Source organism: Leuciscus leuciscus, assembly GCF_965113295.1.
Source record: "Leuciscus leuciscus genome assembly, chromosome: 14".
NCBI lineage: Eukaryota > Metazoa > Chordata > Actinopteri > Cypriniformes > Leuciscidae > Leuciscus > Leuciscus leuciscus.
Window position 1 is genome coordinate 32,158,739 of NC_138738.1, and position 26,761 is coordinate 32,185,499.

At 39.5% G+C, this 26,761-nt stretch overlaps 1 protein-coding gene across 3 annotated transcripts in view; it reads right to left on the reverse strand.

Annotated features, from left to right (window-relative positions):
• The window catches only part of LOC309513756 (potassium channel, voltage gated eag related subfamily H, member 7), a 77,656-nt gene extending 65,549 nt beyond the window's left edge, over positions 1-12,107 (reverse strand). For 2 of the 3 annotated variants that reach the window (XM_082189747.1, XM_082189746.1), the window contains exons 1-2: positions 11,608-12,092; positions 9,909-10,139 (exon numbers count right to left, since the gene is read on the reverse strand). In XM_082189747.1, the coding sequence (XP_082045873.1) occupies positions 9,909-10,139; positions 11,608-11,683 (307 nt within the window). In that variant the 5' untranslated portion in view covers positions 11,684-12,092. Of the gene's footprint in view, positions 1-9,908; positions 10,140-11,607 lie in introns of all 3 variants that reach the window. The other variant, XM_082189745.1, reaches the window with a different exon arrangement.
• Positions 12,108-26,761: the final 14,654 nt, after the last annotated feature.

Here is a 26,761-nt window from a genome sequence, read left to right on the forward strand (position 1 = left end):
GATTGTTGTTATTTTTTTATTCATTTTCACCAAAATGGGACCATTCAAAGCCTTTATAAAGTCCCCTATTAGTCTCCTAATGGCTGACACAACACATGCAGGTAAGGGTCCAGTACTATCTATGCTATTACCTGATACTAGGGTTGTGCCGATATCATCGTCCATCGTGATGGCTGACCGACATCAAGATGGAGAGCCACCATCGTGATGCCACGCCCCCCACCCAGTCAGACCAGCCCAGGCTCACGGCAGTTCGTGAAATGGTCATGTAATTGAATCTATTGATTTGTGTACACCAGTGGTTGGGAACCTGTGGCTCGCGAGCCATACCTGGCTCTTTGGCAAAAATCATGTGGCTCGCAAGGTCTCTCACCCTTTACCAACAAACGATCGATAAAAAAAATGAAGACACATCAACAGAGATCGTCTCTCTTCCATTTCCCTTGTTGTACAGCCTACCAAAGTTAATGAAAAGTTTATGATAATAATAATATTCAAGTTGTACAGTGCTGTTCGCAAGTGTCAAGACGAGTCACCACAGCAATCAACTAACTGCTTACGTTTCTGTGGTAACCTACAGCTCCTGCACTGGGATTCAAGCTGGCGAAAACCATTTTAGAACAGCAGCGAAAATGTAAAAGTAGGCTATATATACTTTAATATATCCTTTTATTGAAACGGGTGCTTTGCTGTGCAAAGAGACATTTCGAAACATTTCACCCACTGGCCGCTGGTACTTTCACTTTTGCCGCAGAGACCCTTTATGTCCTATAAATGTGTCGTATTTTTGACAATCCGCGCATATTTCAGTTGACGATTCTGTTCAAAGTTATTAATAACAAAACATGAATGAATGAGAAAGAAAAGAGCAGGATGTGCTTTATATTGAAAAGAAATATTAAAAGCGCGATAAGTCGCGAAAGAGAACTGAATTCTACTGACAGGATGCTGTGCGCGCGCTCCGAGTGTAACGCGGACAAGCATAGTAGCCTTTGTCTTCGTTTGCGCGCCTAAACGGCCAAATAAACAGAAATATATCAAAATGCCAACTCGAGTATTCCCGTAAACACAGATGCAAGTAGGTACTGTGTGCATTCTCTCTCTCTCTCTCTCTCTCACACACACACGAAGAGGATTTATGCTCATTAGTTGGTAACTCAACCTCACGGTGAAAGCCCTGCACAATTAATTCCATATTGCAACTTATTTATTGTTTGCTGAATATATGTTTGTTTTTAGTTGTCTATGGACCTTGTTGAAATTTTTGTGAAAGAAATTTCAACCCCTTTCCTATTGTTTACTTTGACCGCACTCCCTCCCGTTACGTCACTTCCGGTTTGGCGGTTTTCAGATGCGGATGTAAAATTTTAGCAGCTGGAAAATTTTCCAGAAGCCTAAATAGCGTTTTATAAGTATATATTTATATTTAAATCGAGTTCCTACATAATTTTTCTATACATTGGCTCACTGGGTACTCTAACCTGCAATATGCCCTTTAAGCGACTTTGAATGTGACATGGTTGTTGGCGTTAGACGGGCTGGTCCGAGTATTTACTGATCTACTAGGATATCCACACACAACCATCTCTAGGGTTTACAGAGAAAATATTCAATGGGCAGCAGTTCTGTAGGAAAAAATGCTTTGTTGATGCCAGAAGTCAGATGAGAATGGCCAGCTGATAGAAAGGCTCCTTCAGATGGCAGGGTCAGAATTTGGCGTAAATATCATGAAAGCATGGATCCATCCTGCCTAGTATCAACCATTCAGACTGCTGCTGCTGGTGGTGTAATGGTGTGGGGGATATTTTATTGGAACGCTGTGGGCCCCTTAGTACCAATTGAGCGTTGTTTAAATGCCACAGATGTCTCCAGATCTCAATCCAATAGAGCTCCTTTGGGTTGTGGTGGAACAGAAGATTTGTATCATGGGTGCGTGCCCGACAAATCTGCAGCAAATGCGTGATGCTATCATGTCAGTGTTTCCCACACATAGACTAATTCGTGGGGGTGCGCCACAGAATCAACACCGGCCACCACATATTGCGTTTCGTTATTCTTTTTTTTTTACGCTATTTAAAACACGCAGCGTATTCGTTCAGCTGCATTTCCTTTCCCTGCTCTCCCTCAGTCTCTCTCGTCCGCCAAAGCAAATTTTTGTCCCGCCAAAGCCTTATTTGATCGGTGAGTGATGTAGATGATTGCTGCGCTTGTGACAGGGTGCATGTTACTGAAAGAACGATCAGAGAGAGAGAGAGCCCCGGCCGCGCGAGCGCACTCTCACCGTCTTCAAACTGTCTCTCGCTCCCTTGCGCATATTAATCAAAATCAATTGAGAATTGACACGATGGTAAAAGATCAGAAGACCGAAGTTCACGTGGAGCATTCAGAGATTTTTCCCCTGAATTACCGCTGGGTGTGGTAAAAAACGTTGCCTTATCTTCTCTGAAAAGCGTTCCGCACATTCAGCTGAAATAAAAAACACTTTGAATAAACAAAAAAAAAAACTATCCAGTGATTAAATGTTTTCTGTGTTGACACAAATCTTGTGCGATGTCCTAAACTGCCGGGATAATCACACAACGCGTGCCGTGGTCCGCTAATGACACGTCCGATTCGCGAACTAATGACTCCTTTGAACCGATTCCATTTAATCAATGGTTAAAACAACTGATCTGTCCAACACTGAACTCACGAGACGTCTGAATCCGTGTATAACAAATCGGTAACACTTTACAATAAGCTTCCATTTATTAAACTCTAGTTAACTACATTAGTTAACATGCACTTCTACAGCATTTATTAATCTTTATTAATGTTAATTTCACCATTTACTATTAGCCTACATTATTGAAATCAATAATGATTCGCAAGTTTGCGGTAAAATGCAGTTGGGATGTCGAGGTCAAAACACTATATAAGCTGTGAATCAAATAAAACTTGTAACAAATTATTGTCGAAGGAATTATTTTGAATCTCCCTATTTCAGCTATTGCTAACACAATCTCAATTTATTTGTTATTAAAAGACTAACTGACTTATTCAAGAACAGCTTATAAAGGACTTGAGTTGAAACCAGAATTTGTTAAATGTTACATACAGAAAAGAGCACCCTGAAGAGAGGAGGATTGTGTGTAATGTATTTGCAACATGAAAACGTACAAAAGCTGAATGCAAAAATGCTGTAAGAAATGGGTTTAGCTGAATTGTATTATTTATTTTATTCTTGTTGAATGAAATCCTTTGCAGCAGGGAATTTGCCAAGCCAGCAGTGTAGGATAATAGTGCCAATGCTCAGACAGGAAGTCTCAGAAGAATTATGCAGGGCTATCACATTCTACTGCAATATAAATGCTAAATAAGGCATGACCCATTCTCATGAGCACCTAACCATGTGTGTGCGTGCGTGCGTGCGTGCGTGCGTGCGTGCGTGCGTGCGTGTGTGTGTGTGTGTCAAATGGAATAAGCGGTGTGGGATCATCTAATATGACCACACACCCAATGGTTATTCAGTGTTTTTTTAGCAGCAACTTCTAGGTTCAGCAAAGAACCCTCTTCTAATAATAAAAAAAAAACTGTTATATAGGGCTCAATATGCACAATGGCATTAAGTATTTGAAGTTATATTTTCCACACCCATTTGTACAATATTTTGTACAAAATTCAAATTCAATAATTTCTTACTTCAGTATTATAATTTAATTTATATATTTAACTGAATGAGTGATAATTAGCTAGATTAAAACTGAAATATGCTATCTGATATGTTTAATGTGTTCATGCAATAAGAGCAGCAAAATGATTTTTTAAATGTAATTTCTTACATTTATTTTCACTCACAATTTGACATTCAAAACTTAATTTTCATTAATACTGTGTGATGAATATAGCAAATGTAAAAAGTTCAGCAGGCTTTATCCATCCATAAACTGTCGTATTCAAATAGAAATTAAGTGACATTGTGAGTCTGGTTTTCACCTACAGATTGTGTTTAGTTTAAAAGTGATTAATTTTGAATGTTACATGATATCCAGTTTCAAAAAAGAAACGTTTCTGGTTTCGGTGTTAAATAAGCCTTAAAGTCATCATTAAATCAAAATGGACAATTCCTGTTTTTTGTTTTTGTTGTTTTTTCTCAAATGGAATATTGCAGGATTTATTATAAATGATTTATCTATGCAGTGCACAACATAGTTTTTCTTAATTCATGTGCCCTAGATTTAAATCAAAATAACGATTATGAGTAATGATTAACTGATAAGACATTTCTCACTGCGCCATAATGGGACAATCTGTCACTCACATGAGATTGCAGCAATAGCAAACCACAACCATCAAAAGATCCAATCAATTCTTGATGGACAAAATGAAGCCCCACCCTACATTTGTTCTTGTTCAAGAAGCTGTTACAAATGCACCATTCCATATACTGTAGATGAAATTCTAAAAACATATAAACAAGTGAACTAAGCTTAAAAAGATTCTAAAAAGACATAAGGATACTAAACTCTTTTGGTTCTAATTTTAATCTTTATTTTGTTTTATAAGTAATTGAATAGAAGGATGATAAATGAAGAAGGTAAGAAACCAGAGAGAGAAAGACAGAGGCGTTCTAAATATGCTACATGCACCTGCTCATCGTTAACAGTTTAATGCATTCACAGTAGAACCCACTAAAATCACAATATAAAATAAAGAGTAGGTCCAGAACATGCTGTGCTGTGTCTCAGCGAGAGGAGAGCAGCCTCATTTACACCTCAGAGAGAGAAGTGAATTTGTATGCGGTCTCTAGGGTGGAAACCTGCATAATGACATGTCAATTAGTTCTTATGATATCTAAGAGGCATTCAGAACAGAGTTGACAGATTTTGTTGACAATAAAGTGAGGTCTAGAAACAGTAGCTCAAAGTTCCCCCTGGGACATGACTATGAAGAAAAGCCAGGGAGTTTAATGAAGAGGGGATGTCAGATAAATTGCAGGTGCTTTTTATGCTGCTAGCATTATGATTGACAGGATTATATGATTGAAATGTACTTCAGTTAGAAACTATTAAAAAGACTCTTAAACTGCTACTGAATTTTTAAAGGGGATTAATGATATATGATGGCTCTAATGCATTATATCCTGTTTGGATAATGCACTATTACAAGTTTACACTTTCAATTGTGAATGAGTGTAATAGTTGTGGTTAAGACATTGCACAAGGAATGAGGTTTGCCCGGACAGAACTAAGCAGATAAAGGGCCCTATTTTAACGATCTGAAACGCAAGTGTCAAGCGCAAAGCGCAAGTAACTTTGTGGGCGGGTCTCGGCGCTGTTGCTATTTTCCCGGCGGGATAAATTACTCTTGCGCCAGGCGCAAATCTAAAATGGGTTGCTCTGAAGTAGCTTCATTATTCATAGGTGTGGTTTGGGCGTAACGTGAAATAAACCAATCAGAGCGTCATCTCACATTCCCTTTAAGAGCAGGCGCCCTTTTTCCATAGCGGATTGCTATTGTAACGGCGGATTTGCCAGGCGCGCGCCAGGAGCGGTTCACAGCCAAGGAGAGCAATGCTCTCGTCACGGCCGTAAAAGAGAGAAGTTACATTGAAATGGAGAAACCCACCCAAATTAACTTCGGTTAAACAGGCGTATGATAATTTGGGTAAATGTGTAAGCTAGATGTATGCTTTTATAATAAATCGTCTATCTATCTATCTATCTATCTATCTATCTATCTATCTATCGTAATAATGTATGATTTGCAAAAATGAAAACAGCTGCTTCTGTGTAGATGAGAGAATCAAAGTGTATGCGCGTTGTGCACACGCTACATTGATTATGGCCAAGCATGCGCCCTTAAAATAGCATCTGAATAACATGCGCAACGCGCCACTGACTTTAAACTATTTTTTTCCTGGTTAGTGGCGCAATTGTTTTCTAAACCTGCAAAATAGCATGAAGGAACGTTTGCGCCGGAACACGCCTCCTCTTTGCGCTGAACCGCCCCCGGGAGCGCAAGTGTATTTCCTAACTTACCGACGTGCTTCTGTGGAGGGAAAAGTCCGCTTTGCGCCGGTGCAAAATAGGAATGATACATGCATCGGTGTACAAAGTCACTTGCGCTGGGTGCAAGATAGGGCCCAATGTCTCCTGATATGGTTCTTTAGAGAATCAACTTTTGAGAGATGGGGAGAATATAAGAAGTGTACAGAATATTGAGAATATTGAGAATAAGAAGAATATTGAGTAGAGAGAATTCTCAGCGGGTGGACAGGGGGCCTGTTTGTGCTGTTGTAAGGAAGCTTGGTTGTACAAGAGATTCAATATGCTAGATGCTGAAGAAATTATCTTGGGGGGGAAAAAAAGTTTTCAGCATTTGCTCTAAAAACAGATTCAGACCTGAAATGTTATAATGTAAAATAATGTATTAATTAATATTATCTCCAGGCACTCATCAATTAATTTTGTCCAATGTAGAGGACATTAGTTTAGTTTTTTCTCTCAGAGCATATATGACCTGTATATCCTGATGAATACTCTCTCCTTTGTATTTTTTTGTTTTTTAATTGGCTGACTCGACAGTTAAAAATATTATATATGAATAGAGGAACCAGCAATATTTTATTTTGCAACAATTGTGTTTGCTTGATTTGCCAATAGAGGGTATGCACTGACGTCACTTTCCCGCCGAAAACGTAAGAAGACTGCTTTGGACCAATCATAAAGCTCAGATGCAATGTACAGTAATTTCTGCTGCTTTTTAATTGTTTTTCAGTGTAAACATGTGCAAGTTGTATGTCTTTGCCCATTGTGCCACGTCTCAAGTGAGATCACCACGTTTTTCAAAATGCATCTTGAGACCCTGCCGCCTTCTCCATTCATCAGTAATGGCTCTGCAGGGTGGATACTAATGGATAATATTATGCAGCGTCTTTTGTTTTTAAGAGCAAAAACAGGTTCTGTGTGATCAGCCTGTCACTCAAGTCTAAAAAATTCTCAAATTGGGCAGATAGTGAAACTAAAAGGCAGATGAAGAGACAACAGCGCAGCATTTAAAGGTCATTTCAGAAGAGTGACATCACAGAGCTTAACGGCATTTTTGTGCTGATGTATGAATGGTCCCTTAACAGTAAAAATGTCAGGGTTCTGTCACTTCTGTCTAGTTCATTTCTTGGTTTTGTGACAGAGCTCTGACACTCCTGATTTTGTCTCGTCTTTGTCAGAGTGCGAGGTTTCGAGCGTGCTCGAGCCGTGCACTCACTTGTCTACGTGTCTTGTTGCATGTTTCTAGTTTGGTTTCGGTTCTGTGTCGGGATTCAGACATCCATGCGCCGCATGTTTGTTTTCTGTTGTGAGCGCACGGGATGAGCTTTCGCTCGTTCTCGTGCGCTCTGTCTTGTCACGTGAGCGTGCGGTTTCTCGTACGCTCTTCGGTCTGCACGTGTTGTTGTGTCCTGTCCTTTCATGTCATGTTTTGTCTTGTGCTGTGTAGCACACAGCTTGTGTTTTACACTAGCTGTGTGCTTTCATGTTGTCATGTTTTGTCTTGTGCTGTGTAGCACACAGCTTGTGTTTTACACTAGCTGTGTGCTTTCATGTTGTCATGGTTTGTGTGAACAAGTGGCTTATGAGTGTTCTCATTGGCTGCGTGTTCATGTCTTGTTTTGTGTGAGCACATGGCACATGGCTTGTCATGTATAGGTGTGTTCGACATCGACTGGATGTAACCGATCGGCGAGAGTAGCCGCGTGCAGGCGGGGAGGAGCTGCAAACGGAGACGTGAAGTCGGACACTTTCTGGTTCCCGTAGTGACCGCTCACGTGGTGTTCGCGTACTTTACCACAGCTGAAGTGAAATAAATGTAATATTGGCCAAATAATACACAGATGTTTCAGAGACATTTTCATTCAATAGGCCTACTTTATGTACTGCTTCAAACAGCGTCTGTTTGAACAAGAATAAAGTTCAACATAATTGCTACTATTAATGAAGTGGAGTCTATACGTTTTTTAATCAGTTTTAATTTGATAAACAAGACACAATATAACATACGACATGAAAAGAGTGTTTACTGTTATAAAAAAACTGATTTGTGAGCTTTAGAGTAACTAAAGGTGTTCGAATAAACACGAAACACACGTGATCGTTGTCATGCGGTGAATCCGGCCAATCGTGGGACAGCTGTGTCGTCATCAGCCCTCCTGCAGCCCAGTGCAGCCGCTCTTGAGAAGCTGCGCTGGCTGAGTTCTCCGGCTACTCTCGAAATGCTCTCGCGGTACTTTGATGGCATATGTCACAGTCACGTGGCGTCGGCGCTGTATCAAGTCGGACAAAATTTCTAACCGGCATGCACTGCTTCAAGTCAGCCGCCGATCGGTCTGCGCAGAGCTGTATGAAGTCGAACAAGCCTTATGTTTCCTTGTGCCATGTGCTCTCCTGTCGATTGTCTAGCTCCTCCCATCTTGTTACCTGATTAATGATTAATTTGCCCCACCTGTCCTCCCTCGTTATCAGCCTTGTTTTGCTCCCTATTTATTCTCCCTGTGTTTTTAGTCCTGTGCTGGTTCGTTGTAATATGTATGTTGTATGTTTAACCTTGTGCAAGTCAAGTCAAGTCAAGTCAAGTCAAGTCAAGTCAAGTCAAGTCATCCCCCTCGGGGTAGTTTTGTTTGTATTTAGTTTTATTTTTTGCTTAATAAAAGCCTTTATTTCTTCCGCCTTTGAGTCCACGCCTCATCTCCCCAACCCGTGACAAAAAAGGCGTAACACATTTGCTTGTGTGAACAGCACATTTGTGTATTTACCAAAAAAGTAAATACACAATCACAATTTTCTTATAGAAGAAATTTTAAAAAATCCTCATTGCATATGCTTTTCACAACAAGAGACAGTTCTATAATAATTCGCTGCACTGAATTGCATTGAAGCGCACACACACATACTCGCACACAGAAAGTGGAGATATCACTACGCACACACAGAAACATTCAAGAGCACAAAAACTTAACGCCGCCCTGCGACTTTTAGCTTTAGACAATAGCTTTGATACTGAATCGCTACATTATATTTCTCAGCAACAAGGGGGTTTTAGACCACTATTTTAAGTAATTAAACTCACAGTTTCATTGTTAATAAAGAGAGAGAGATGCTGAAAAGGCGCAGGTACGCATCTCTCATCTCTCTCGATAATTAATTCAAATAAATGCTAGAATTCATTCATTCAAATAAATGTAATCTTACGCACTACTTTATGTCTTCATCTAACGAAACTGACGAAAATAATCATCAATTGTACCCTTCCGGTCAAATATTGCACTGCAAACATCAATAACAGCTTTAAATTGTCAATGTTGACAAATTACCATGTTATATAAGCAAGATAATCCACGGCTAGCTGTGCATTAAACAATTTGAATGCATTTCTGTAAAAGCATCACAAAATGGAATTTCAAAAATTACTGTTTTTAAACATGTTTCACTTCCTGTCAGTCATTGGTCAGCCAACAGATAGGCCTAGCCCCGAGAGATCTCCGAGAGATCAAACTTAAGTCTGTGCTCTAAAACATTCAAGTCAAGATTAATGACAATTTAAATTGGAAATTTAATTATCAGGTCTACGCTCAAAAAGTGAATAAATGGATTATAAATACAACGTAAATATAATTAGGTACCATCAAATCCCCTAAAAATACAAAATATTAAATAAAAAGCATAATCAAACTAAATTATAGTACATTCATTTACTACATTACACTTTTCATAAAAAAAATTATAATTTCTGCCTGACATGCAAAGAGCACCAGAGTTAAACGGAGGTTACTTTAACCAAACCATTAATGTACAGAGTAACATTTAGTAAACTCAACCCACAGACTTTCTCAAGTTCATTGAACTACTATAAACATGTAAAGCTCACACACTCACCGTCCTTGCGGTGGTAGGTGATCTCCACTTTGCGTTCCTCCGAGCCCAAGAGAGCCTGTGCTACCTGCGAAATAGCATGCCGCTTGGTCAGCTGTCCATGCAGGAAGTCGCAGGTGCACGGCTTCTGCATGACGTCCGGCCTGGAAAACCCGGTCATCTCACAGAAGGCATCATTGCAGTAGATGATGGCACAGTTCTGGACGCGTGCATTTGCTATGACAAATCTCTTGTCTGTAGAGATGGGCAGAAAAGAGTTATTGGGATAAAGAAAGTATGTAAAGGGAGCTGAGGTGAAAGGATATAGAGTAAACCATTCTTAAAGCTTTCATAAAAGTGTTACTTATACTGCCTTAGGAGCACTTGTGCTTTTGGCAGGGTGTACTTTTAGATTGTACTTTTAGATTTGAGTAATTAGGCCGAATTTTATGCCGTTACACTGTGATTGTTGACAAACTGCTATTCAAACTAATGAGGATATTAGCACAAACAACACACTCTTTTTTTTTTTTTTGTACACAACTAATATAAACCCATCATCCGTGCAGGGTAGAAATAAACCTCACTGCATCAAGAAAACATTAAAGTATGGAACAATTTAAATGAATATACACAGGGTTCACTATGTTAATCTCAATCAGCAGAATTTGTGGCATAATGCTGGTTATATTTTGTATGTCCTTTTGTTTAAAAAAAAAAAAATCGGATTTACAGCGAGCACCTTACAGTACATTAGGAGTGTATAAGTCTAATTTGTACAAAGAAAACTTACCGTTTCAAAAGTATAGACACAATATGCATTGTTGCCATGATTTTAGAGTGAAAACATAATTGTTTACTAACTTTTTCCCCTGTAAAATTATGTCTAATTTCCCAAATGTATCACCATGACAATGCAATCCTAAAATCCTCAAATGAGTGTAAAGATCTAAATAAGTCTAAATAAGTGTTTCACATTTCTTTTAAATTCTCAAATATATTTTTTTTTTTGTGGTAAATCTGGTAATCAACACTGACTGAGATTACCTGAACCCAGAATATTCCTGATTAAGGAACATTTTGCACATATGGTCATGTCAACAACAAATGTATAGACGGTCTAAAGCTAACACCTTACGCCTATATTTAGTCAAAAACCTTTATGCTTGCTTGTGTCCTCCATGTTGTCTACCAGAAACTGTCCTTCTATAACAGTTTTGTTTGAGAGAAACCAGCAGAGACAGTAACACATGGAAGAGTAAGATTTTGGCAGTGGACAACTCAACTGAGTGCCTGTGGTATAGTCCGAGTAAACATTAACACTCAAACACATCACAAACGCTTAATTTTTCAAATGCTGACATGATGTTAGCCGAACACTGAACAACATTAATGGACAGTTTCCTTCCTATAAAGTCTAATGGAGAAAGAGTCCAAACACTATCCAAAATCTATTGCGCTGTTAACCACTTAAATAATCAATGTTTACGGTAACAGTAACTTACAACACTAATAAATCAAAGTATCCATTTTTTCTAAGTTTGGACATCGGAGAAAGGATTAACGTTAAACAAGTTGTAGGCTACTGTCAGTACGTGGAGGTAAATTCTCACTATTTAGAGGTCACACTAACAAAACCGCGACTGAATCGCCACACATGCAGCTTTTATTGTTGCAATTAAGTAAACAAACATTACTGCAACATCTGGAAGGTGACACTCACTTTGACCCTCGAATTTGCGGATAATAATCCCGAGAAATGTGTTCTGTGGCGCGACGTGACCTCGTCGCACGGGCATGATTGATGGCTGGCTGTGCGCGAGAGCCGCTCGATCGCGCGCCCCTTTGAATCCTTTGAGCTTCACGAGCGCAGCGCGAGGAAACGCGTCTCTTTGGGGATCATTCCGGCGACGTCTTCTCCTTCTTTCCACCTCTAGATTGTCGCTTTCCGTGATTCATTCCCGTTTTGGTCTTCACCGCTAGTCGTTGTTTAAAACGAAAGACGAGAAAACGAGGCGCTCTGCTTTGAGCAGCATCTCAATCGAACTGAAACCCACCAATGTGACTAATGGCCACAAACTGACAGCAGTGACGTCTGTCTCTCCGCGAGGGGCCCTCGCGCGACACTGTGCAACGAGATGCGCGAGAGAAGCCCTGGAGGAGGGCACAGTTCACACGGATCGCTATCCGCTAACCACGTCAAACAACACAACACGTAGGATTTCCATGACAGCGAATTTAAGAGCGGCTGCTACTAAATTAGACAGGTCAATTACAGTGTGAATTAGATCTATCAATTAAAGAGTGTTTATGCATAAAATGCTATGGCAAAACTTTTACGTGCCAAACAATAGTAGGCTAATATAGTAAAATGGATTCGGCCCTTCAAACTGCATTCGCATGTGTGGTAAATTTGGGACTGTCCATGGTGCTGGAAATCCTCCTGTTGAAATGATATCGATCTCGACTCGACGTTAGAGTAAAAAAAAAATAAACTTACAGTGAGAGAGGAAGATTTCACATTAGGCTAATTTAGGCAACAGAAATGTGTTTTATGAAATAACATACAGTCTTCATAATAATAGCAAAAAATGACCAAATTAACTTTAAATAAAAGACTATCAGGAAGCCAAAAAAAAAAAAAAAAAAAAGTCGGGTGAAATAGCCTATAAGAAATGAGGGAATTTTGAAGGAAAAAATCTAACGTTTCTTTGTTTAAAAAAGCCAATTTGGACAACTGATATCTAACACAGTATCACCGCCTACTGGAACAATGTAGTAATACGTTTGTGTCGATCCACCTAAATACACTCTTTTGAGGAATATCTAAAGATAGAATTATGTTTATTAAAGCAATGTAAGTCCTTATCCATATTCAAGTTCATTCAACTGCAACACAAAGAAATCACGTCAGCACTTTCCGTCACTTACACGCTGACTGGTTAACTGCAATTAAATGTTTGTTAAGAGATCATTAATGCGTCTCAGTGACCTCTGATGTCATGGAAATGTGAGGAAAACCCCGCCGAGGGAGAGATAAAATGAGAATAAATCAGTGCTGGCATCTAGTGGTGACAACATGCATTAGAATGCATAATGGAGCTGACCTGCTGGGAACAAAAGTAGTACAAAAAAAAAAAGGTGAACAACGCAGTAAACAAAATGTGATAGATATACACCATTATTCGAAAGTTTGTGGTCGGTAAGGTTTTATAATGTTTTTGAAATTCACGTAGGCTGCTCACCAAGGCTGCATTTATTCAATCCAAATACAGAAATATTGTGAAATATCATTACAATTTAAAATAATACTTTTCTATTGAAATATATTTAGTATTTTCTATTGTAATATAAATGTAATTTATTCCTGTGACGCAAAGCTGAATTTTCAGCAGCCATTACTCCGGTCTTAAGTGTCACATGATACTTCAGAAATCATTCTGATTTGGTGAAAAAAGAGCAACAACACCAAACAAACAGTGCACATAGGCCTCCTTTTGTTCACCAGTTGGAATCCCTTGAGCTGGTGTTGCCATTATGTCAAGCCAGTGTTAAAAGAATGCACTGAGGGAATCTCACAATCAAACATTTGTGAGTTTTGTGTTAATTAATGATAATATGAATATAATATGAAACAAACCAATTTTCTTCAGTAAGTGTGCGTCTTTGTGAATGATGAGCATGTTCATGTTAAACTGTCCAACTGTCAAATTTATGTTCAATGTGTGAAAGAGAAAGTGTCAGGCATGCTTTGGGACTGAATAAATAAATCAATAAAGTGATTTATCTAGTGAAGCACTTACAGAAAACTAGCCTTTTCCTTCATTAATTATCCGTGCAAGTCATCAATATTCAACTGTATGCAATATTCACAAGAATGAAACTTAGAAAGTGACACAGACCCCTGTGGTAATGTCTGCTCCACTGTAATGGAGAGGTTTACTGGCACATAGGGAGACACGTGTGTATGTATGCGTGCCAATGTGCATGTGTGTTTGTCAGTGTTTGAGCCACTGCGGGAAACTAAGTTGTAGTTTCTCAGTATGTCAAATGCATAATACAAATACATAATACTCCAAAATCCAATTAGATTTCTGTCAATTGTTAAAACAACTAGATGGAAAGGGAAGGAAAGAGGAGAGAGTTTGTAAGATAATGTGTGTAATGGTGATTTGTTATTTATAGGTTGTGCTAGTGTGGAAATGGGTTTAGTTGAATGTGTAATTCTAAGCAAATTAATTAATAAAGCTGGTTTTAATATTTAAAATTGAAATTACACTTCTGATCAATTCAATACAACTTTACATCAATCTCTAAAATTCTTGTTAGATTTATGATAAAAAATAAAATAAAAAACTGCCAGCAGGGGTTGCCAGACTTTTACCATAAAAATATGATTACATTTCCTCAGGTATTATGGGATGGCAGTTTAGTGCCTATATAAATGTACAGTTCATGAAAATATAGCCTACATCATTAACTTATACAGGTGTTAATAAAAACCATTATACATCTACAAAAATGCAACATAAATCACCACAATGTGCATAAGTAATATAACAAATAAGAAATATAAACAAGACTAAATAAATTAGAAAATGAAATGTGATGTGTGTCAGTTATGGTCTGTCTTGTCTGCACTTATTGTTAGTCCCAGATTAGTTAATCTTCCTCCACCTGTGTCTAGTTAGTTCCCTCATTTCATCCTGTGTATTTATACTTCCTGTTACAGTATGTTCTGTCACTTGGCGGTTCTCGTTAATGTTAGATGTGGTTGTTTCTGTTCTGCCTGAACTTAACCAGTAAAGTTTGTGTTTCACCCTCATCTTCGTCGTGTGTGCTTTGAGCGTGACACTGTGACACTGAGCGATGCCCTTTCAATGCTTTTCATTAGGTTAAAAACAAAATTGTTAACAAGTTAACAATATTTTACTGACATGGTACTTCTATTGTCTTGTTAAAAAGTCTATTTTTTCACAGTAAATGAAAAAGAAATGTATAAAACAATTTTACAGTAATTGTATTTAAATTAATGTAGAATAAAATGACAAATCTAATCTGTGAAATCTATTTTCAAACCATGTTTGGTAACAATATTTACAACCTTAACAATAGGTTGTTAACTTTCTTTTGCAAGTACCGTATTTTTACATTTATCTTTAGATAGATATTTTTACATTTAAACTTATATTTACATTTCAATCATTACAACCCTCGGAATAGTTTTAGCATGTTATTGAATATGTATTTGATCTTGGTGGACTAGATCTGCTATGCTGCTGCTGCAGAGCAAGTATGGGCTTGCTACTGCTGCTAACAGAGACACCGGAACGCTGCTGTGAACATGTAAGATATGCTGCGGCTTCATTAATAGACATGTAAATCCTGTAACAGTTCTAGGCAGGTGGAGCCGGGGGAGGTGGAGGATTTCAGAGGAACTCTGATAGCACGCTGCAGGACTAAAGTACAGCAAACAGTTGTTGTATTACAAATTTATGAAATGTTTAATTTAGGTTGCAACAGTAAAAGTTGAGTACATTGAAGTTAGCATTTTAAGGTTAGGTTAGGATAATAGTAACAACAGTTTCTGCCAGTCCTGTTTTTCTCTATTGTAAGTCACCTTTTGTCTTTAATGGCTCGAGCCCGTAGCCCCAGATGCACCTTTTGTCTTTAAAGGTCCCATGACATGAAATTTTCAATTTCTGAGGTTTTTTAACTTTAATATGAGTTCCCCTAGCCTGTATATGGTCCCCAAGTTTCTAGAAATTTTAATCGGTGTAAATCGAGCTTTTGCTATCTTTCTCTGCCTTTGAGAAAATGGAAGCTCAACCGGGCTGATCTTGAATCTCCTCCTTATGACGTCATAAGGAGAAATGTTACCTCCCCTTTCTCTGATTTGCCCGCCCAGAGAATATTTTCCGCCCATGAGAAAATGAGCTAACGAGGATGTAGGAACGCGCGCGCATGATTTTAGTTTGTCCACGAGAGAGATATCATGGCTTGTGAGCGAGCGAAGCATAATAATTGCTCAATAACTGGATGTACAAATGAACACCGAAGGGTCAATACAGAGCTGGGTTTGCTGAACGTCTGAAATTCTGGATCAGTAACAACTCTCTTTGGCTCAGCTACACACCTCGGACAAGTAAGTCAACTATTATATATAAGTGTGTTGCTTTACTGTTTATGGTTACCTAGCTTGTTACACGTAGAATGTGGCTGTAACATTAGCTATGCAGCTATGCAGTTACTTGCGCTAATATCAAGGTAGACAGCATCAAGTATGTGTGTGAATACACACACTGTAACGCGAGTGTTGTACACTTCTTTGTTATTTGGATAACCGTTTTCCTGTTGGTTATATGGCGCGCGCGATATCCGCATTTCAAGATCGCAGAGCTTGATGTAATTGTAATAAGATAAATTACAGACGTTACAGATCTCTCATGAAAAGGCAACAGTAGGTTCGCGTTAGCTACATGATAATAACTGTAAACCATCCGAATAAAGTACCGTATCCAGACATAATATTTTAAACTAACCATTCGGAAACGTCCTGCTGGTGCCGCTTAGTTGCAACTTCTTTATCCGTTGCTTCTCTATCTGGATCAGATTCTGGGTCAAACTGAAATGCTTGGACTGCGTGTCTTCGTGCCATTGCAATATATCCAACGTAAACATGCATGGTACCGTAAACATGCATGGTCCCTCCACACTGGCACCTTCCCTACAGCATTCAAGCAGGCTCGGGTTACTCCATTGCTCAAAAAACCAACGCTAAACACATCATTTGTAGAGAATTACAGACCTATCTCTCTCCTACCATTCATTGCGAAGACACTTGAAAGAGCTGTCTTCAACCAACTAACATCCTTCTTGTCTCTAAACAACCAGCTGGATGTCAACCAATCTGGCTTCAAGAAAGGACATTCAACTGAGACTGCATTACTGTCAGTCACAGAAGCCCTACGGATCGCAAAAGCTGCTTCCAAATCTTCAGTCCTCATTCTCCTGGATCTGTCTGCTGCCTTCGACACGGTGAATCATCAGATCCTTCTGTCCACCCTCTCATCACTGGGCATCACAGGAACTTCACTCCAATGGTTTGAGTCCTATCTCACAGGTAGGTCCTTCAAGGTCGCATGGAGAGGTGAGGTATCCAGAGCACATCAGCTGACCACAGGGGTTCCCCAGGGTTCAGTTCTTGGTCCCCTCCTCTTCTCCATCTACACCACATCACTGGGACACATCATACAGGCACACGGTTTTTCCTACCACTGCTATGCTGATGACACACAGCTCTTCCTCTCCTTTCAACCAGATGATCCCACAGTAGCTGCACGGGTCTCAAGCTGTCTGGCGGACATCTCCACATGAATGAAGGAACATCACCTGCATCTCAACCTGGCAAAGACTGAGCTTCTCGTCCTCCCTGCCAATCCATCTCTACAGCACGACTTCACCATCCAGCTAGAGTCATCATTAATCACCCCATCAAGATCGGTCAGAAATCTTGGAGTAACGTTTGATGACCAGCTGACCTTCACAGATCACATTTCAAAGACAGCTCGATCATGCAGGTTTGCACTGCACAACATCAGGAAGATCAGGCCTTTCCTAACTGAGCATGCAACACAACTTATCGTCCAGGCCCTGGTCATCTCTAGGCTTGACTACTGCAATGCCCTTCTGGCTGGACTCCCAGCATGTGCGACCAAACCCCTACAGATGATCCAGAATGCTGCAGCTCGTCTTGTCTTCAATGAGCCCAAGAGGGCCCACGTCACTCCTCTGTTCATCTCTCTGCACTGGCTACCTCTCGCTGCTCGCATCAAGTTCAAGGCACTGACGCTTGCTTACAGAACTATCACAGGCTCAGCTCCCTCCTACTTTCACTCACTCCTACGAGTCTACATCCCTACCAGACACCTACGATCGGTCAACGAGCGACGTCTCGTGGTTCCATCACAGAAAGCCACAAAATCACTTTCCAGAACATTCTCATTCACAGTTCCATGCTGGTGGAACGCTCTCCCCACCCTCATCCGGAATGCAGAATCCCTGACAACATTCAAAAAACAGCTGAAAACCAATCTCTTCCGTGAGCACTTAACCTTATAGAAAAAAAAAAAAAAGGAAAAAAAAATTCCTTTCCCTTCGAAACATCACTTATCAGGCTTATGCTACTCTGAATAATACCTGAACTTCGTATTTTGAGCACTTCCTGCGTTGTTGTTGCTTTTGCCTCTTTATGATGACTCGCTGAATTTAGTCCTAATTTGTAAGTCGCTTTGGATAAAGGCGTCTGCTAAATGACTAAATGTAAATGTAAATGTAAATGTACCATTGCGCAAGATGGTCAAGGCCACACCCACCCTCCACCTTGCGCCGCCTTTCTCCTCCTCATCAGCATTTAAAGCTACAGACACCGAAACGGCCTGTCTGAAGGAAGCTCATTCCTTCAGACCACTGGCTTGTAGTGGCTATAATTCTGCACCAAGGCTGAATTTTTGGAAAGAGATTTCAGATACAGTACTAGGGACCACTAAGGCCTGTATTAAAGCCTACAAAAAGTAGCATGTAATGGGACCTTTAATGGCTCGAGCCCCAGCCCTAGACGATAAATCGTTGGGCTGATTGGATTAGCACATATGCGTTTGAATGGTTATGCTGATTGGATTGAGACTGGTAACAAGCTGGAGTCGGGCGGGTTCCTTAACCTGTATACTTAATTTGCATGCTTTGTTCTACCTCAATGTAAATCCCTCCCCCTAAATGTGTATAAAAGTGCAAGGCAACTGGTCTTGAGACAGACTTGATGATGATGAACTACAGACCTGATGAACTACAGACATGGAAGAATAAATCTCTTCTGCTTATAAAATCCATCTCAAGTCTCCTGGTTTTTGCTTCGATGAAGGAATAAAAGTTTCCAACACAGTGAACAAGAATATTTAAATGTTGATTGCATATAAAGGACCTACCAGCCTGCACCCTCAAGTTTTTCTGGCCTAACTGGAGATTTAAGTGAGTCACAGAACATGTGAGGAATGCAATAAAGCAGTTTTATTCAAATGGACGACCTTCCATGCGGACCGGGGGACATAATTGCACAATTTTACCATTTCTACAGATTAAAGTGAGCAGCGCGTCAAAACGACGGAGCGGTTCACACCAGAAGCACTCAGGGTTGTTTATGGTAATGATCTTACAGAGCTATGTCTATAATATTTTTATCTAGAGCCAAAAGTGCTTAATTCAAGCCCTTTTTGCTCCGTGCGCATTGCTACTCTCTCTCCCTCGCTAAAAATGTAAAGCGCCGATTAAGAGCTGCAGATGACGCGGATTTTAACAACAACCAAGGTGTTTTATGTGCCATATACACGTAGGTGTCTAAATGTAAAATAAATAAAAATAGCTTGTTGAAACATCTGATCTAACCTTTTTATATTCATATCCAGTTGGGAGAAATATTTACTTTTTTGGATGAGGTTTTGGTAAAAAATCTCAGACATCACTGCTTTGGCTCTATGGGCCCAAGATTTCATCTTTGATGACAATTTTGAGTGTTTAGTTTTTTTTCTTTTACAAAGTAGCCTACTACGGCTGCCTCGATGGAAATGTATAACTGTTCCAAAAAAGTATTGTCCGGACCTCCGCTGGGAAGGAAAAATAGAGACCGGACCTCTTGGAACTTTAATTGAATACCCCTGCAATAAAGCGATTCATACACAATGCGGCAACAACATGAGAAGTGCTAAAAAATATACAGCTTTAAAGATGTAAATTATTAATCATCGTGGCATGGTCACATGTTAATTTACTCAGTGTTGGGTTTGCCAGGCTTCACCCTACTGGGTTTTGTTTCTTACTTTCAAATATTTACAGAGTGGATATTTAAAGAGATCTAAAGAAACCTTACACAGCCTCTAAGATTTCGTCTGCCAAATCATTATCAATTTAACACAGGCTCAGACCCACACTTTGCAAATTAAGCACCGTTTTGATAGCACATCAGTATCACTGAAACATGGTCTGACATCTAACCTCTGAACTCGTGATGATGGAAATCAGCTGTCTGACAGTCAGTGAGTGCAGATTGAGCTTTACAGTTGTGTAATTGGGAGGAAACGGCATGCATTACACATTACATGTTTGCATAATGTTTGCAAATGTCAACATTTGTCTATTGACAATGACATTTATCTTTTATCCTCAAATACTTTTGCTGATCACTACACACTAACTATACAGGTCAACAGGAAGAAATCTGTCTATTTAGTCAAGTTCAAAATTGTCAAATTTTAAACCTACATATTTGAATGATTGTTAACTGAAATTAGGGTGAAATAAAATAAAATATAAATATTAGATGAAAACCTTAAACTAAATAAAAACTAAAACTGAAATAAAATTAAAAAATAAGTTAAAATTAAAAATTAATCTTTTTTTTTTTAAATGGCAAAAGCACATAAAATGACTATACATTTTTACTAAAATGACTGAAAATGTCAAAATAAAAGCTAATTCAAAATATTAATAAACCAATAATAGTACTAAAATAACAATGGTGTCAGAATGAGTCATTGAGACAATGGGAATTAGGTTTTCATTTAAGATTAATAAAAGATGAGTGTATTTACATTGGAATGAGGTTTCCCATGTTGTACATAATCTCATCCAACAGCAGATGGCAGCACATTTACATCTATTATACCTACTCAAGCTTTTTAACTCATCAGACCCTTCTAGTTGTAGTACTTCAAAGAGACACGGGTGAAAGTGTGTTGTAATTGAATCACTGCATGTATGAGGCCTCACAAATGTTTAAAAATAGAAATATATACTGCATTAATTAAACACTGAACAATATATTGCACTTTTTCCAGTTTTTTTGCAATACCCTGCAACATTTTCCTTTCCAAGAAAGTGTCAGTTCTTATCTGGTGAAGGATGACTCTTATAGTAATTAATTAGGATGATAGCATTTGCACTGTAGGTAGAGGCACAGCCACAGGGAGAACAAATAAAATAAAAAAATTGAAGAAATCTAAATTATTCAGGATTTAGGTGTTTGCCTAACTAGGTGTTATGGTTCGTTCATTCCTATAATTTCAAACAAACAGGCACAAACACCCACACATAAGACCGCTCCAATTTGCAACTCATTGTTAAATGAAAAATTTAATTATAATATAATGGATTTAATCGTGTTCCCTGTCTAGCTAAAAACAAAGATAAAAAAAAATATATATATATATATATATATATATATATATATATATAAATAATTCCCCCCATTTACAAAGTCTGTTTAAAGCAAACTTTTGATTGAAAACAGTTTGATTTATTTTTTTCCTTTTGAGAGAGAGCATAATTAAGAGTCTTCTTCAACAGTTAAAGACATGACAGCCCAACCTTAATTTTCTTTCATTAATGTTGTGAGTAAAATCATAATTTGTCCCATGAATTGCAGTTTGTCTCTCTTGGCTCAAGGATTTTCAAATGATCATGTCTCATTCTTTTGATTCTAGCTGCCCACGCTAGAACTGCACTTTTGCATATTAATGTGAACTCAAGAAGTGTTAAGATGCACATGGGTTGGGTAGTTCACTGCATGAGGTACTGTAGGTTGGGGAGGTTAACATCTAAACAACATTTTGCGAAGTCTTTTCTTATTGTTACAAATGCAGATTTTATAACCATATAAAGACACAGACTACATGAAATATGTGTACTTCTAAAAAAAAATCACTTAAAACTGATATAAAATAATATCTAAAACTGTAATACAAATGGTTTCTGGTCATACCCCCTAAAAAATACCCATATATTTTTTCATATATTTTCTCATATTTTACATATATTTTTATTCAGATATAAACTTTAAATCTTTAAAACAGTTTTTATGCATCAATTACCCATATATTTTGTAGCATAATTTCTTTTGGACATTATTTGTCTTTTTCAAGTTGTTTATTATCAATATAGAAAGTCTGGTATGTGTTCAGAATAAAATCTGGTTAAACAACACTGTGATGATGGAGAGAAAAGACAAGAAAAAGAGATAAAAGAAAAAGTGAATGCTTTTTCAAGATCAATATATCTGAATCAATTTGATTCACACTCACAGTAGGATTGATTTGTTTTCTTCTTTTGTCTCATCTGTACTTGCCATTTTTAGTAGGCCCTACATCAGTCAAAGTGACTGAGTCATAAAGACATATGTCAATCATCTTCACATTGATGACCTCTCAGTAGAATGATTCAAATCCTACTTGAACTCAGAGCGGTTCTCAAACATCACGATTCAATCAACTCCACTCCAGAGGAGGTCTGGGGGAAGGGTTGAAGTGTTGTTTAGTCAGAACGGTAGGCTTGCTCATGTCACACACATTTACAGCTGTGGTTATTAACTACTTTGTCCCACACTAAAACTTTGAGGCTTGGCGTTTTAAAGGTTGTCCATCCTTAATACGTTTCCTGTTCCACCCGCATGATCAGCCAATCGGAACAGAGCTTAATGAATCCCCTGCAAGGTTAATTTGCTCAGTAATGGCATTAAACGGATATATGGAAACAGTTTCTCCTCTAAATACCAATTCATTACATCTACGCTTATTAAGAGCGAGGACTATGAAATTATGGCCAGCGTCGCCACATTAAGAGTCATTAGCTTCACACTCTCGTATTTGCCTCAGCGAGGCTTGTCAGTGAAAGCAAAAAGGGTCTGGATCTCCTTCCACTGAACACCCGTAATTACTTCTCGCAGTAACCTTCTATCCAAACCTCATATTTTCGTAATTTTGTCCCACATTTGCATCTTTCCATCCCTCCATTGCATACTTAGTCAAGGTCTATGAGTGGGCCAACCCATTTGAGCGGGAAAATGAAGTGATTAACGAAAAGAGCTCTTCCTGACTGAGGGGTTCGAAGAAATGGATTTGCGGCATAAAAAAGGGATTTAATACAGAAAAAAAACTCATTATTCCAACCCACTAATTTTTTGTTAGAGTTCTTTATGCGAGGTTGTAACATTTCTCTCTCTCCGAGAATTTGCCACTTCAAATTGTATCTCAAGGTTATGTGTGCCTAATGTTAAGCTTTTATTTAATTTTCAGCCCTCATCCTCAATTAGTTTTCTCTACCTGAGAAGGTGTAGGTGTGTGTGTGTGCGTGCGTGTGTGTGTGTGTGTGTGTGTGTGTGTGTGTGTGTGTGTGTGTGTGTGTGTGTGTGTGTGTGTGTGCGTACTAGGGCTCTGTACAGGCTTGATTAGAATAATGCTGTTGTGGTTTGAAAGGCGGTAATTACATAGTTTCTCTCCTCTTTCTCTCAACCCTCTTTGGTCACCCACAACCGCTGATTATAATGGATCATAGATTCTTCTTTATTGGCTTTTGTTTTATAGAGCCGATTAAACAATAATAACAATAAAAGATGCAATTAATTGCAAAGGTAATTAATGGTAGTTGTGATGGCCATCAGAGTGTATGCCTGTGTGTGTTCTCAGCTATGCAATTTCATAATTACCCACCACACACACACGCATGTTCAGAGAGCTAGAAAGCTTTGATAGATGCGTAATGCTGAAGTGCTAAAACGGAGGCGAATTAAACTCAATGTAATTAAACAAAACTGCTATGCATAATTATTAGCGAAAAGCTGATTGCAAAAGCTGGGGGTGTAATGATGTCAAACTTAGTGCTGGCTGAGGACATTAAGCATGTGAAGATATTAACCATCTTTTGGAAAAGCATTAAATTGACATCCTTATCGACACAAGTTATTAAAGTGGTTTGGATTAGCTGCCTCTCAGAGATTCAAAGATACATCTGTGTGTGCGTGTGTGGGGCGTTTCTGTTTTAAACTCAATCGCGCAGAGGAGGATTTGTGATTATTCACTAGGGTTAGTCTGAGATTGGCTTTCCAAAGCGTAGGAAACAGAATCGTCCATTCTGAACACAGAAGCAGAGAGACTGTTCAGCCGTCAACCCCACTTGACTTTCTTAGAGAGAGCCCTTTCTCTGTCTCCCTCCCTCTTTCTCACACGCACACACGCCGCTGACATGCATATTGACCCCAAAGTTGCGTGTGCTCACTGAATTCAGATGGTATGCTAATTTACAGAGCATGGAGAGCGTCCACGTAGTGGCTGTGCCGTCTACCCTCGTGACTGTTTGCTGGTCACTGCGTAACCGTCCACACAATGCAATTATGAAAAAGAAACAAAGCCTTTCCTTTGTCTGCACAACTCAAGTATGGAGATACGTAGGATGCCAAATACGGCCGACAAATGCTGTTGAATATGCTGAGTGAAATGAGTAGACTCTAGACTCTGGTTAATTATACCTTCATGTGCACTGCTCAGACGAGGACATACAGATCTTTTGTACGCCTGCATCAGTGTCTGTGGCTATAAGTAATCACAGTAGACACAGTAATTTCAGAGAAGGGCACTTACACATTAGATAAAGCTTTGGCAGAGCACTTGATGGGTAGGAATGTGTAAGATCCGTTTTGAGGGTGTGGAAAGAGTCCATTTAAAACACACCATGCCCTTTGAAATGAAAGAAATTTCAGCGTTTTTTGACATACCTAGTGCCCTACTACTGCCCTCATTTGTTTGCGTTATACAATTTTTTGTGTAATGGATTATTGCAGTTAAATGTTCAGTTATTTTTGTTAAAAGAAAAAAAAGTTATTAAACCTGTATGACAATACTTTTTTTTAAACTTATTTCAATATCGTGATAATACACTATACCAGTATAGTATATAACCAGACGAAAGTGAGGAGTTGGGGTGGCGGAGGGATGAAGAAAAACTGTAGAGGAAAATAGGTGAGTCGGCTATGTATATACAGGCCACCTCTCATTCTGATTTGGTAGATCATTCGAATGTGTTCCTCCTGATCTTTTAAATAAAACATCATTTCATTAGCCTGGCAAGCCAGACCTACATCAAGATGTTAGGTCTGGCAACTCACCATTGGCACGGCTCAAGCCGAGGGGCGGGATAAACGGTTGTCTCTCAAAATCCCTCTGCACGCAATAGGATAGCGCTACAACCAATCAGAGCAACGAAGAAGGCTAGTTGGTATATTAAGTCCTCCAGAGTCGCGGCCAAAGCCGATTCGAAAGACCGCTGTTCGCCAGCAGCAGCCATTCTTTGTTTTCAAGTAGCAGGGAACCGTCGCAACTCTGTCGTCATTATGTTAAGCCCGCCCCGCCTACTCTATACACAATGTGATTGGCCTGACCTGAGTTTGGTTTTTCCAGCTCGTAAGTCAACGGAGAGTTGCTAGACCACACTGGCTGCAAAATGAATTTTGCTGCCGCTAGGGTGCGTCTAGATTTCTAGGCTATAATTTCATGAGTTCACACTATGTATCTCAAATAATCAGACAGAGTAAAAGAGTACGCATATTTGGCATGCTGTCCAAGAGGAGGGCTATGAGCTCAGACTTTTGGCCTGAACCCAGAGTACACCCCCCAAAAGATGCAAAAAACGTGAGACAGCAGCCAGGAAATTTTACTGACAAACCCTCCAAAAAATTGCGGAGCGCAGGGCTGATGTTGCAGAGTTCACATGAATGGGGTTGGTTGCTGGACCAGGAGGGCTCTCGCAGCATCCAACAGGAGTTCAATACTCGTAGCATTGGATGACTAAGCCCCGCTGGTAGTCGAATGGAGATAGAGCTTGGCCTTTTCGACCAGAAGGGCTCTCGCAACATCTGACAGGAGTTAAATACTCATGGCATCGGACAGGTAAGCCTCTTCGGTAGTTTAATCGGGACGGTCGTGCATGGGGGCAAGCTCCTGCAGGAGCAGAGGAGATATCACTGTTGCAGGAGTGAAGGAAAGGTTAGAAACGGCGCTCCAGCAGGAGTGGAGGGGATGTCGCTGCAGCAGCACAGCAGTGAAAGAATTAAGTTAGGTAAGAGAGCGAGCTCCTGCAGGAACAGGTGGGAAAACACTGCTGGAGCAGTGAAGTAATTTTGAGAAGCTGTTGAGGATCTGAGTTTTGAGCATCTGAGAAAACCGAAGAAAGCCAATATAAACATGCGTCTAGTGTGCGGGCTGTATTGATAGAGGTAGCCTAAGCAGAGAGTGGCGATATATTTGGTGAGTATGTGGGTGGATTGGGATCTTTAACTGCATTTGATAAGGGAAATCTGTGAACATCTGTGAGGGTGAACCGAAAATACGTTTATGAAAAAATTGGATTCCACTTAAGTAGCCTTTAATGGAACATCTTAAAGGCTCTTAATGTTAAGATAAGAGATAAATTAAGTAATAGTGAGAAGAGAAAAATCGAGAAAAGGCAGGTTGGAGGTAAGATGAAACGTCTTAAAATATCTGCATGCTGTTAAGTAAGATTGGAGGGTCCTACGGGAAACGGCTTGAAGAATGGAGTTGAGAAAGGTATCAAGAAGGGATTTCATTGGGTGGTTTATGGGAGTATCAACTCTGAATAATGATGTACTGGTGATGGGGTTCGGTCCACCTCTGGAGCCAGCAGCCTGAATTTCTTTAAGAATCGGTGTTCTGAATCTGATGTTGCTGGCGACAAGGGCCGGTTCCAAGTCGATAGTGTTCAGTGGGATGGGCATCAGTGTTGTGGAGAACAGAGTGAAAAGAGATCTAGCTTGGTGAGGAGAGTTAGTAAGGGAGAAGGGCCGGGGCAGAGGTTGTTTGCGGAGGCATCCTCACACTTGGGTCAGACCCTGGGTCCTGGGGAGGAACAAGGAGGTTAGGAAAAGAAAGAAGCTGGGCAGGAAAATAAGATGTCTGGTGTTGCAAGTGTTGCAGTGGGATGCGAGTACAGGGCTCTGCGGGCCTTGCTCGCTCTATTAGCTGCCTTGGAGGCTGAAGTGG